The 14453-nt window shown below is 42.2% G+C and overlaps 1 protein-coding gene across 1 annotated transcript in view; it reads left to right on the top strand.

Moving 5' to 3' along the window:
- PLAGL1 (PLAG1 like zinc finger 1) overlaps positions 1–14453 on the top strand; it is a 45700-nt gene that overhangs the window by 18174 nt on the left and 13073 nt on the right. Inside the window, exon 3 of the mRNA XM_054061810.1 lies at positions 13990–14145. Within this exon, the coding sequence (XP_053917785.1) occupies positions 13990–14145 (156 nt within the window). The remainder of the gene's footprint in view (positions 1–13989; positions 14146–14453) is intronic.

Genomic DNA, 14453 nt, shown 5'->3' with positions numbered 1-14453 from the left:
TGTGCTTGAGTGGCATTTGGATACAGGGAAAACTTTAAAATGAGGAATGCAATATGCCTGACTGATCGTATATAACAGGCAAAACCGCTTTCATGAATGAAATGCTGAGAGAGGGCAGGGTGGCTGTACAGTGGTCCTGGTCAAAATCACTCTGGACTCCTCAGCTGTATTCAGGTGTTTAAGCTGCTTTGACTATTCTAGCTAATTTATGCCCCAGCAGTTTCATTTTTCTCTCTACAGCTCGATGTCAGTGCCTCTCATGCTCTTATGATCAGTGGGTTAGAGAAGTTTTTACCTGAGTAGAGGCTGAAGGAGTTGTGTGTGTTCAGCCTGGAGAAGGTTCAAAGGGATCTAGACATGGTCTTCCAGTAGAAAAATGGTGGCTATGGAGAAGAAGGTGGAAACACTCTTTCCCCAAGCATGTGCTGTTGACGGGACAAGAGGTGATAGCCACAAGATGCTTCAGGGGAGTTGGTCCTGGATGTAAGGGACATCTTCACCGTAGGATTGAGTAGTCATTGGAATAGGCTGCCCAGGGAAGTGGTGGAATTTCCCACACTGGAAGTATTGGAGATATGGCTTGACAGAGGCCTGGATAACGGCTAATCTAAGGGTCCGCTTTCTGCTTTCAACAAGTCTGAGCTGGTTGGTCTCCACAGGGCTCTTGCAACTTAGGTAATTCTGCAGTTTTGTATTTCCTTGTGTCCTCAGCTGTCTTCTGTGCAGCTGATCCCTGTCACCTGTCCCTGGTCTTCTCAGTATTGTACCGCTCGTGCTGTGGCAGGACCTGTGATACTTCGTCATGCCAGAGGGACAGAAGTTTGTCTTCTCACTTGGAGATAAATGAACAGCCTCGAGGCAGTACCAGAGCTGAGGGGATTTTCCAGTTTCCAGCTGGTGGGAGTACACATGCCTGTGCGGTTTGTGACAGCCAGATAGTGCCTTAGAGAAATATCAGTGTACAGGAGAATGCTAAAGAATAAAATGGTGAATCTGTACAGATGTGAAGTGACTCTATGTCTGTTTTTATATAAATAGTAAAGAGCCAGGCCATGAGTTTAGTAGTGGTCATGCTAACAAGCAACACTGAGATGTGTTTTGGAGGTAACATCCACCAGCCTCTGTTCCAGGCAAGGAATTTGGATGTAACCAACTGTTTCTTGAGGAAAAGGGAAGGAGGTGAGGCACATTTGGACACATGGAGTTGATGCCAGGTAGTCTCAGCACCAGGGAACAGTCTCTGGCTCTTAACTGTTTAGTAGTGGACATATAGCCTAACCATCCCGTCCCTAATCTTGGCCACAGCATCATCCTTCACTAATGCTTGGTTCAATACAAGGTCAGATTATAGGATTAACAATCTCGTTCTGGGTCACATTAATGAAAACTAGATGTATAATTAAAAAGGAAAAAAAAACCCAACAGAACAAACCCCCTTAGATTTCTAGGAAAAAAATGCTGCAGTCTGCGGTAAATTGCACAAAGAAAATGTCATGGCTGCACAATGCAAGGACAGCGGCACTGGACCTCAAACTTCACCCGCTAAGTCTTCAGGCTTATGGAAATAACTGAAAAAGCTAACATCCCAGTGAAGTCTCAGCACGATGGATTTGAGGTAGCAAGTGTTTCTCTGTTTTAGATGGAGAAGCTAATGTTAAAAATAGAGAGAAATTTATAAAATGCCTGTTGGCTGCTGAGGCTCAACCAGTCGGGGAAGCAAGGGACATCCCTTGGAGCTTGTTTTTCTTTTTATCCTTGGATGAACTAGCATGCAGTATATTATGCTGCCTGAATGTAAGGGTTTGTCACGGTTAGCACCGGGGGCTGTCCCAGGAACGTAGGAAGGCAACTGGTGTGAATGGAACACGCGGTGGTCGGTGGGGTTTGAGCCCGCTCTTGGGGGAAACCTGTTGCTGCTCCTCTCAGCCTTGGCCACGCAGGAAAGGAGGTGGGTCTTTGATCTCTTTGTTGTAGCTGCTCCCTGGGAATTTGCTGAAATCAATGCCCTGTTTTCCTGAAGAAATGAATGGCTATGCCTAACCAGCTTTGTGAAGCGCTGGGGAATTCACCGCTTCTGTTTATTGACAGCTGAAAAGGAGCACATGGTGCTGAATGGGTCCTCTTGGGGAAACAAAACAGAGCGGAGTTAGACTTAGTTGAACACAGGGGCATTTGGAAAAGTCTGCTGAAGGAGGATGGCACGGTTCCTGTCACGTTGTACTAGCGTAGCCTGACTTTTTACTAAAAATGCTGCTTTAATTAAGGTAAGGTTTGTTTTGATTTCCCATACGTAGTGCAGTTACGGAATTTTTATGTTTGTGTTCTTGAGTGCAAAACCAATGTTTGAATTCTATTCTGTCATGGGAAACAGCTAAGTGACTCTTGTGCTGTTTCTAGCCTCTGTGTATGTTCATTTGGTCTTTATCTAACGGTGATTAATGAATGTGAAATGTAGTAGGAAATAACTGGTATTCGGGTGTTGCAGTCAGGTCCTGAACCTCAGTCATTTATGGAGGCTATTATATGCAGTTCATTATGTCTTTGAGACTCAGCTGAATTGCATCATGCGAGATTTCTTGACAAATCACTGTCTTAACACTTACACACAAGGCAGTGATTAACAAGCAGGCCTGTCTGGCAGAAAATCTGGGAATCCAGAAGTCCTTGAAATGTAAGGTTGTATTTCTAAATCTATGTTTCTATGTATAAACTCAAGGCAAGAGATGGACTTACCACTACACTTGCTGGTTTTATATGTGCAGTTTTTTCTGTAAAGACAGCAAAGAATAGCGAGAGGAGGATGATAATGAAAAAGCAGTATTTTCTTCATGCAGTCCAGAACAGTTTATCAGACCAAAGGAATTCGGTGTTTAATTCATATGTAAATTTTCTACTGAAAACAGGAGAACAAATCGCCAGAGCTTCTGTATTAGTTTCTGTGGTGACTGAAGGAAAAGTTTTCTGAGCTCAAGTAGCTACAGCTTTCAGGTGTGGCCAACTTATGACTGCAATAAAAAAAAAGTTAAGTAATGTCATTTCTTCCTTTGTCAGCTTAAGCGTAAGTTCACAAAGCTCCAAACAGAATAATAGCTGTTGTGCCTGTAAGCAGTTGCTGGGTTTGTGTTGTGAACTTGCTTCAAAGTGTCTGTGCATGTGTGCAGTTGTTTGAAAACTCTTGAGTAATCCCCTTATTTTGAGGGAAGCACTTGGAAAGTTTCACGTTTTATCAGAGTACTTTGTGTTCCTCAGTCTGGCATTTTTGTTTTGAGTGACTTTGAGCTAGCAGTCTTACTAGTTTTGTCTCATTTTCTCTTCTCTGCAGCAGACAGCTTATCTGTTTTTCTTGGAAGCATTGGGGTTCCAGATGCAAACATACCTTTTGTAGAATACTTAGCGATCCTGAAAATGAAAATACATTGCTTAAGTGCAGAGTGTCAGCGTTGTTCCTTGTGGCACCTGCCTTTAAATTTCAAAGATTTTCAGAGGGAAGCACAAAAAAAAAAAGCAAATTAATTTATGCTTTTGACAGAGGTAAAAATGTTGAGCTAAATCAGGCTGATACTGATATGTGAGCTCTGTTGTCATTATTGTTATCCAAAAGTGTCAAAGAGTGGGTTTTGACTTCAGTTAAGTGTGTTTATACATGATAGGCATTGGAAGCCACTAAAATTTAAAGCTAAAGCTAATTTAAAGTTAACATTTTAGTTTGGAGGTGTATTTGTAGATCATTCCAATGCTGTAGTCTAGATGTGTCATGAAAATGCTGACTGCTAAGGATTTCTGGATAATTGTAATGGTTTTATATAGAAAAAAATTACAGTCGTGGAAAGCTCAGTTGATCAGAGCTTTCTTAGTTAATATAATGGAAAGGAAAGTAAATGATTCATCTTTGACATGGAAAGTTCTCTTTTACTTGGGCAATAAGGCAAGGCAGTGTGTTGTTTAACCTACTGTACTGTGTTTAGGTGGACGTGTGTAGGGAAGTCCATGGGCGTCTTTTGGCAAGAGAGTTATCCCTTTGCCTTTTGTAAGGTCGAGGATCTTTGTAAAACATGAATATCATTGTGAACAATTGGCAGTGTTGAGGTGGAAGGAGTATAAAATAATTTATTTCCAACCAATATAGTAAGATACACAAAATGGGATATGCAGTCATACACAGCTCTAAGTAAATATGCATGTTAAATGGCCGGGGTGATAAAAATACATGTCTGAGGAATGGTGCATTTCCCCCAAAATGATGCCTTTACCATCTGTTGATCTTGTTCTTCAAGCAAGGGAAGTATGAAAATGGGAACGAATTTTTTTTGCAATTTTGCTTTGCAAGATTGCTTCTTAGATTCTAGTATTAGAGACTACTGTTATTTTTATGAATTTTGGAAATAGGTTAAAGAAACTACAGAATAATCATAAACTAATGTAGAAAAAATGTTTGGATTTTATTTAATCACAAACTGACATGACTGTCAATGAGAGAATAAATAGGGCTTTATAGGGATACATTATAATCTGAGTTTAGAATGCTATATTAGTAGAAAAAAATCTTCATTTTTTGCTAAATGCACAAATTTTTGCAACTCTCATATGTAATTCTCCAATAATACTCCACTTCATAATTTTTTGTTTTAGAGAATAGAGAACTAGGCTCAAGGCTGTCCTTATGCCTGAGGAGAAGAGTTGTTGTAAGGGAAGTGGACTATACTGCTGCCTAATCTGTTGCTGCCAATTTAATTATCTTTTCCTTATCAATCCATTAAAAGAAGCTCAGTTGGATGTAATTTCTTTACTACAGTATCAGTCAAGACATTAGATAATTAACTTGTGGTTCCCACTGAAAGTTTTTAGCGTAGGAAAAGTGTGTATATGTTACATCTCAGGGAAAAGAGAACAAGTAGATGGAAACACAGATACAACAATTTCACGCATGAGTATTTTTTCACAGAAGTACATTTTGTTTCTGTTCTGCAACAGAGCTTTCCAATGTCTACGTTTGTCTTTTTTTTTTTTAAAGAAATCACTTCATGCCTTAAAAGAGGAGAATATTTTAAGAGGAACATAAAGGCCAAGGATGAGAGTCTCCTCCTCATTTTGTTCCCCAAGAAGCTGGGAATCAAGCATCCTTTTCATGTTGGAAATTAGGCAAGTAATAACAGAAGTTGTCTGTGTCATTTGTTATGAAGGTGATGCACAGTAAGAGCTAAAGCTGTTCTGCTGAGCTGTTAATGACCCTTCATTTACAAACCCCAGTGCTTTTAAAAGAAGACTTCTTCATTTCAGTATTTTAAATATATGCTTTAGGATTCATTAGGGAAAAAAAAACCCAAAACTTTTTTTTGTTCTCTTGGGTGAATTGGAATACCAGTAGGAGGTTTGGATGGTTCACAGAGAAAGTTAACTGATTTTCCAGTTTTATCAGACTTGGTTTCCACTGAATGTGATATGGGTTGGAGTGTTCTTTCAGGATCAGTCCTCCAAGGTCTCAGCCCCTGTCAGTCCTAAGTGTCTGTGTATTCACTTCTCTTCTTCTTTCATAATAAGGCTACTGCACACCAGTAGAGCCGAGTATATGGACTTCTACCTGCAGAAGTGAGTCCCGTGGGTTTTGCACTGCACTTTTATTCCCAGTAGCTGTATCTTGCTTCATTTAGTTACAACTGCCTCTAAAGACGTTTAGTTCTCCAGCTTCAGGATGGGTACAGCATCTCTTTGCTTTGTCGTGGTAGGGTTCCCCACTGTGTCCTATGGTAGACTCATATTTCCTTCCCCAAAGCATGTCTACCTGCCTGTTTCTTCCTACCAGAAAGCAGATGGAAATATATCCCAACTGCTAGCATCTTTGCTGGGAGAGTTCCTACAAGTCCATGTTGAAAGCTGTGTCACAAGTGGAAAAGCAAGAATCGTTTTGGGCTGGTTTCCTAAGGAGAGGTGGCTTTTGTCACTGAGCCCTCCACCAGAAGACATCTGGACTTGGCTGAAGGAGAGACACAGAATGTGAGGTTCCCTTTTAAGGGAATGTTGGAAGGGTTGGAAATATTTCCACTAATTAATCCTAAGCATTAGTCATTAGAATCATTGCACGTCATTTATCAGAATTGAAACTGTGGTGTTTGACCTGTCATGGATAAAATTGTTTGGCTGTATTAATGCACTCGATATGGTGTGTGTCGCTACGTGCATATGTAGGTATATACATACGTACATGTAGGAAGACTTATGTACTTGGGGATTTTTTTGCTAGAATGAAGATAGAAGATTCTGGTGTCTCTGTTAAATTACAACAGTAGCATTGATGTTAATCACTAGAAGGTCTGACACTGAAATGAATCAAGCAGCCTACCAAAAATCTCCACAAAAGAAAAATGCTCAAGACCAATTAAAGCTACTTCTGCTATGGGAGGTACAACTTTTGCTGTGGGAGGTATTAAATAGGGGGGGCCAAAATGGTTTTCAATATGACTCCCTTGATGGCTGTCTGTATTTCTGTGGACAGGTGGATTTGAGTTTTGCTGTCTGCAGCACGGAAGCAGTGCAGCTCAGACAGTGCTAGCAAAGACTTAAAGCAAGAAAGTGCCACAGCCAGGAGCTGCAGCCTTGCGCCAGGGCCAGCTGCTGCTGACTGCTATGGGGAAATGAGCAGAGTGCAGTGGGAAAGTTTGGCTCTCAGGAAGCTTTTGCTGGGCATTGGGACCAGGCTACACTGACTGAGGCTGTTTCTCGTAAAAAATGGCAGTTGTTACTGTGAATTTGCCGTTAACCTCCTTCCTTGTTTCTGGGTCTAATTTTTTATTACTTCATGCCAAGCCAGTGGAGGAGGGGGAGAGAGAAAGGGGAAAAAACCTCCAAACTCCAGCTGCATTTTTCGATTTGATTGTTTGAAATTTATTCAGCTTTCAGCAATGAGAGAAGTCTTTTTGTTCACGCTGATTAAAAGCTATTACATATAAACTACGGGAAGTGACTTCACTTGAACTGTGCTGGTTATGTATATGGGTTCTTATTACAACCAAACCCTGTGTGGTGTACCAGAAATGTGATGCGCACATTTCAGTCCCAAGAATAATCAGAAAAAGATTATTTTTTTCACATTAGATTTCACTCAATCAATTCTTTGATCTCAAATAATTTTTAGATGAATGAACCTACCAAGAACTTTGATAAACCGGTTGCACAGACTGCAGAATGAAGTTAAACTTGATAAACACACCTACATACTTTCCCCACTGTGTGGTTTTGTTGGGTTTTTTTTTTTTCCTTTAGGTTTATAGGGAAGTCCTATAAGCTACTGCCCATTGAGGCATCAAACAGAGAGGGTAACTTCTTTTTTTTCCCCTTGTAGACATGAAGTTTCTAAGATACAGAGCACAGGCTTCATGGGATCCTGCAAAAGCTCCTGCGTGCAGTCACTGTGCTGAATTTCACAGCCTGGCTGGCCTCCTTGAGGCTTCTGTAACTGTTTTGCTTCTAAGATTTCTAGACAGAAGTAGCACAGTAGAAAGCCTCATCGGGGCTGATGGGAGGATGACTTTTTATGGGAGGCTGGTTAAATTCCCTCTGGTTCTGGTGATCATAGTATTTCACGGTCGCCAGATGAAAAACTTAGTGTTCCCAGATGTGCTCTACTGTCATCATGGTTACTCCCTATTAAGAACTAATAATGAATCATAGTTGTTATTATCATATATACATTTGTATAACAAATAGTTTTGGAGTTCTAAAGAGTTTGCATACTTAAACTCATGTCTGCCAGGAAAATACATGTGTGCTTTGCATTAGAAGATTTTTTTTACAGTCAGATAAGTGCTGAGCCTCCCTTCTGAGGTATCCTTCTATAACAACAGCCGTGCTGGACAGGATCATACCACTGTCAGGCAGGACTGGCTGCCTTGATAGATGATCTCCCACTGCTGGAGACCCAAGGATGTACCTTCTCTATAGATCTTATTTCCTCCTGGGGACAAAGGAAGGGGCGCATGGAGGATGGAGGCGAGGAGAAGTATCTCTGCAGATCATTGTCTGGGTCAGGGTGCCTACAGGCTGGGCTCACCTGCAGTGCTGGGTCCCAGATTAGTTTAGCTCAGCCTGCTGTTCTGACTGAGCGTATGAGGTAGCAGTAAGGCCTGTTTGTTGTTTTATTTCTCTGTTTCTGTCTCCAGATATAGTAGCTAATTTTTAATAACTTTTGCATTTTAGTAGAGGAGGTCATATTCCTATGAATATGTTTAATGTTAGTAATGATTGCTGGTATGTTTGCAAACCACCTACCGTTCTCCTTCCTGGGGAGAGGGGCCCCAACAGAGGCATAAGCATTTACCCACAGTGTGCCGATCACCCCTACGCAGGACCAGGACTCCTCCTCCCCCTCCACCAGCATCATAGCGGCTTTCATCCACTGGCAGACAAACTGCAGGATGGCAGTCAGCAGGGCAAAGCCTCACTGGAGAAGACGATGCTGCCCCAGCACCATGTCCCATAGTGTCTGTGCTGGTGCCACCAAGTAGAGACTGTGAGGCTTCACGGTCTCCATGCATCAAAGACTTGGGAACTCACTGCCTGAAAACTATGGAAAGTTTTCCTCTCGGGCACATAAGAGCAAATCACCTTTCTGGGTTTTTTCCCCTTTCTTTTTTTTGGCAGCTATTATTTTGGGTGCAGGGTTATGGAAAAGACAGTACTTGCTTCCCAAATAATATGCTGTATGGTGCATGAATGTGCAAGTTTGCAGTCTTTGCTCTGGTGAGCAATCACGGTTGCAAAATCAGCCAGGAGTGAGGTTTCCTGACTGATTTATTTATTTACTTATTTTTCTATGCAGAGCTGAGCAGTTGTAACTCTCTGCTACTACAAGGTTTTGCTGTACAAGATAGAAGAGGTAGGAAAAGGGGACATTGAAGAAATGTTCACATATTTTCATGTTGGACTAGGGAAACAGTTATTACAGTTAAAAGGAGAAAATTAGTAGAAAATTTAGCAAAATTGATATGACAAAATATCAGAAGGTGCTAGGATGTGAATAAAAATCTTCTGAATTCTGGTAGTTCTATTTTACTATACTATAAATAGGATGAATTATTAATTAGCTAAGGGTTTCAACTCCTTTGTAAATGCACTTTGCACATCGATTTTTGGACATGTAAAGACTTCTTTCATAAACATCTTTCACAGAGAAAATGTGTGGGAGTGGCCCACAATAATGGGAAAATAACTTGGGATTAACTGTTTGTTAATTGAGTACTTTGACTTTTTGCCAAATAAATTATGTTGTGGAACAAGCCTTTCCAGCAAGAACTGCTGCAGAACAAACCACAGGGTACCTTTGTGTAGGAGGAGCCAGGGCTGGCATACTGCAGGTGCAGTATATCTTAGTGTTAAGTCCACAAGGTATGTGTGTAGCGTTCCTCTACATGAAAGCTGAACAAGGCTAATGGAGCAGTACAGTTTTACTCTGGGATAAATTACTGTTGTTTGCTATGCAAATCTTATGATTGTAATTAGGCTAGGATTTGGACCACTGTGTACACTGATCTTTGTTCCCTCTGTGCACATGAGCTAATTCTAATGCTGCAAAACAGCACAGTAAGTGTTGAGCACTGCTCAGCCGGACAATAATTTATTGCTCAAAGTGGACATTTTAAAAGGGGTTATTTACCTCTGCCTTCACATGGCACATAGATAATTTTGCAGGCATCTTGTGGGCCACCGAAGTTTACATATACTGTGAAGTCTTACTTGAAAGTAGAGATTGGAGAAGGCAGGAAGGACTGCCTGATAGGCATATAGTTTTTCGCAAATTGGTTAAAATGTGGTGTTCTGCTGCTGATTGGTTAAGGAGCTGGTGGTATGTTTGAGCTGTCATGACAGTAATTGCAGTTCCTAGTATGGCTATGTATAGCTCCTGTTATCTCTGCAGCCGGACTTTGTGTAACCGCAGCCTGTGGCTCCTTGCCCACGCTAATGAGCTCTCCCCAAGGCTGGGCTTGTGCCTGTGGGGGTGGCACAGTACTTGGAAGGTGCTGCTGTTTTGGAAACTTGAGTTTGCTAACTGTGCTCGAGTCCAGCTTGCCCTGAGCCACCGTGCCAGCTTGGCTACTGCTGGCCACGGGAGCTTGTCCCTGTGCAGCGTGGCTGGCCCCAGAGCTGTCTGGAGGACGAGGCAAGCTGGCTGCCAGGCTGTAGTCAGCGTCAAAGGAGAGCTGTCAACTAGACCTGGACTGGGGGCAAGCGCCAGCATGGTGAGGACGGTGCAGGTGAGCCACGCTCAGCCCATTCTCCTACCTGGGAACACAGCTGCCAGCGTTTCGGTCAGCCCATGCGGTGGGAGTGCATCCTGCAGACAGCCGGTGTCATCTTTCCAGTGACCCAAAGAGCAAGGCAAAGCTATGGCTGCTGACCATGCCTCCCTGTGGCTGGGCAAAAGTGGGAGCAGATGCTTTCAGGCGCGGAGGTACCAGGCTGGGGGTGTATGGGAGATGTACCCTTCTCTTAGCCTGTCCAGCAGCGGTTCACAGGGCATGAGCCCCTCATCTGGGTAGTTGCACACCTGCAAGGTGGTTGGAATCTGTACCCGCGCCCGTGCTGGGCTCTTCCATATGCATGCATCCCCACTGCTGCAGTGGAGTTCAGCAAAATAATAGCTCTTGTAGGTGGTAAGACTTTTAGCTTGTGTAGTTTTATTTACAGATAGATAAAAAAGGCATTATTTGCAACTTTTTCAGATTCATTGTGAAGACATAGAGCAAAGAAATACCCTCTCGGGGACAATGCAGCACTGTTGCTATAAAGATACAGTGAATGACAGGATCTGTTTTTTAACAGCTTCTAACTACTGTGAATCTTGTTTATTTCTTTTTGTTGCCTACTCATCTAAATCACAGCAAAGCAGAGGAACAGAGGCAGTTTTTCTTGCATGCTTGCACCTTATCAAGTATTCCTGAAAACACGACAGAATCCATTAATTTTGTTTATGTAAATACAGTTTAAGGAACCAGGGAAACTAAAAGCATCAAGTGAGGAGCTAAAGTACCTAACAAAAAGCAGGAAGAATCTTCTTCAAAGGAAGTGATTTTTCTAACCAAGTGTGTTTAATTCCTAGTACTACTATGACAAATTGTGTATTGTTTTCTGTAGCTGGATGCCTGATACCTTAGAAAAGGTTAGAGTGTTCTGGGGCTGTTGCTGAAAAAATTACGTTTTGCTTTACTTGGGCAGTCAAATTAAAAGGCAGCATAAAATCTGTGTGAGCTTTGCAAACCGGTGCCATGCTGCAGCTGTGATAATGCATACATCCCTTCGCCAGCGGCATCTGTAATTTAGCATCGAAATACAAAGGGTCGTGCCTTGGTCTGTAATTACCTCTGAGTAATCACATGAACTTGGCGGTTTTGCGCTGTTAGTTTGGGGGGAAGAAATTACAGATCTCCCATCCCTAGAGTAATCCATAAAGTATGTACAGTGGTCCAGTCCTGTGCTTCTGGTACACCTGGCAGCTTTTAGTGTGCAGTAAATTCAGAGTTAGGGTGCTAGTATGCTGGTGTGGGGTCAGAAATACCGTGTAGCAAATGTAATTCCAGACTGCCTGTTAATTGACTAAGTCATCTAGTTATTGAAATAGAAAATACTAGAATAAGCCTTGGGCAGCTCCAGATATTTCAAGGTGCTGTGCAGCCGTGCCAGTTCAGATTCCCAAGCCATACTACCAAGGTGTTTAAAAAATGCTTCCAGCCCTGCAGCTAATTTAATTCAGTGCTAGCTGATGTCTTTGTTATACCAGTTAGGTGTGCCACCTGGGGAGCTGCCCTAGGGCTGCTAAGCTTGGTGCTATGTTTGGCACCTGTTTGAATGCAAAGTGGTCCCTGATTTTGGAGGAGTCCCTTCCCAGCACCCAAACCACATGTATTATTTCAGACCTTATGCCTTGGATCTGGAGGACTGAGAGGGGTTAGCTGATGGGGCACTAGTGCCAAATTTGGAGGGCAGTCCAAGAAAGCGCTTTTTCCCTGCTTTCTTTTTCCAGGCTTTCCATGAGCTGCTCACCCCAAGGCCTCCGTGGCAGGCACTCCCCTGGGGTGGCTGGTAGGTTTGCTCAGGAGCTTGGTAGTGATGAATCACAGAGGCATGGCATGGATTGATAAGGTCGTGTACTTTACGATTAGATACATCCTCTCTCTAACAGCAGTTCTTTGTCTCCGTTTTGGTTTTGGTTATGTTTTTCGGCAGTTTCCATATGAGTCTCCAAGCAGGAGCTGTTTGACTTGAGACAAAGTCACTATTATTCTAGGTAAGCTCAGGAAGTCCTCATAGTTTTGGTGCCCTCAGAAGAAACAGATTCATGGTAATTTATTTAAGAGCCAATTAAGTTAAATCACAAGAAAATATTTTTTTTCTTGCAGTCTAGCTGTAAAGGACTTTCAGGTGCATAAAACAGGGTGTAACAAGAAAAATCTGCCTTGCAGCTGTATTTTTTTTTTTTTTTTGGTGCATTTTAAGTGATGTCTGTAGAGTGGTATTCTTTATTTGTAACACTAGCAAAAAAACATCATGTATTTCAGCTGTTCATAGTGCAGATGTGCAGTCTGGAAGCCATGGCAAAACAAAACTATTACATGATTCCAAAATCTTTGGAAAATATGGTCTGCTGCAGTGCCTGCAGCCTCACCAACATGCAAGTCTACCTCTGACCTCTGTCTGATGGAGAGCCAAGAGAACTCAGCAGGAACATGTCAGGCTTATTTGGGGAGATTTTGGACTAGGTTTTGAGGTGTGTATTTAGTCAAGTGCCTACCTGTGTTTACAAACTAAAATCTTTTTGAGATACCCTGAATATGGCATTTATGGTGCTACTGTCCTTTCTCAAAGAACATGTCTGATGTCTCTCCACGTGCTGTCTCCAGAGCCCCTATGCTTCTCTTGACCTCTCTTTGGCTATGACACCCTGTCTGTGGTGCAAACTCACCTCTCCTGCACCAACCTCTGCTACAGCATCCCATTGCTCCCTTGGGCTCTTGTGGCTTTTCTCTCTCCTCTTCTCTGCTCCTTATTGTCGCTTACTGAATAGACTTACTCAGCAGAGTTTTCAGAAGTAAAACAATACGAGCTAGTCATAGATGAGCAATATCAGCTTTTCCTTTTAACTCAGTTGTGAAGCATTGTTGGCTCGCTAGTTTGGTTTCTACTGTCTATAAAAAGGTTTTGTGCAAGAAGTCCTCTTTTTCCCATCGCCCTGCGTGACACCAGTGCCAGGATGACCTTCTGCTGGAGAGCCGCAGTGCTCAGTTCTGTCACTGCTCCATGTGAGTTTCCCTGGCAACCAGTTTGAGCTATGCTGAACCAAAAATACCTCACTTTGCAGACATGTGTTTCTCGTTAATGACTTCTCTGGATGGTTTATTTGTTCAGCCTACAGATGTCGCTATGATGAACCGATGACTGGGAGATGGGGCATACCTCTTTTGCTTACTTCACCGGCAGCATGGTCAATGAGAAGCCTGACCTTGTGTGAAAGACCTGTGATACTAATTTTTTGTGGTACACCAAGGGTCTTGTCTTCTACTGAGAATGGTCTATGCAGGCTTACAACATCACAGTGATATTTATTGTACTCCTTTTATCTCTACAAAGTACCTCTGTTATACTAGCAACTTGGCCCTTCTAATTTCTTTATAAATGTAGGCACTTTGATTTATAGGTGCTCATGCTGCCATACTAGTCTTTGAAGGCGTGGTTTGCGACACCTCCAGATGAAGAGATTTATAAATCTTTAGAGATCAGAACCCACCAATTTGCACGGGAGAGAATGCACAAACTGGAGATCTTATTTCAAACCTTTGTAGTTCAGATTTGTCTTGCAGATAATCTTTTCACTACATAATGTAGTGGTGTAAAGAAAAGCATTGGTAATTCAAGATGTGTTTTGAAGGTGACAAAATTAGAAGAGACTAACTTGGAGAGCAGTATGTAATTTTTAGTAACAGGTTCCCTTTTCTGGATTTGTAGGGTGTGAGGATTGTGGTAAAAGCCTTATAGGAGAATGCAAACTCCATGGACCACTCATCAGGGCTAAAGATAGAGTTATTCCTAGCCGAGCCCGTCTCACCCTACCTCATTACCTCACTTTGCGAGTGTTGGAGCTGCGAGCTGGAAACCAGCAAAGTAAGTATTTTAGCTCTTTTTCCCACGTTTGAGGAGGCAAAAGTACTAACACTGGCTTGTTTTTATGAATAATTCAAGGCGTAATCATTGGCTATTAACAGTTTGAAGACCGCTTTATTTTCAGGTGAGCATAGCTGAAGTTCGCATTCAGCTATTGTTTTTTATGACTGAATTCTAGTAACTTCGATGCATAGACTGACAGCGGGACATTAGCCAGAGCTGGTGTGACATTTAGTTGTGTGCAGTCAGTTAGCTCTGTTCAGTCAATATGTGTTTAATGAATGCTTAATTTGTATCTAATAGTAACA

This window comes from Cuculus canorus, chromosome 3 (genome assembly GCF_017976375.1).
Source record: "Cuculus canorus isolate bCucCan1 chromosome 3, bCucCan1.pri, whole genome shotgun sequence".
In the NCBI taxonomy this organism is placed as follows: Eukaryota; Metazoa; Chordata; class Aves; order Cuculiformes; family Cuculidae; genus Cuculus; species Cuculus canorus.
The sequence above is the reverse complement of the archived record's forward strand: the minus strand, read 5'-3'. Positions and strand labels throughout refer to the sequence as shown.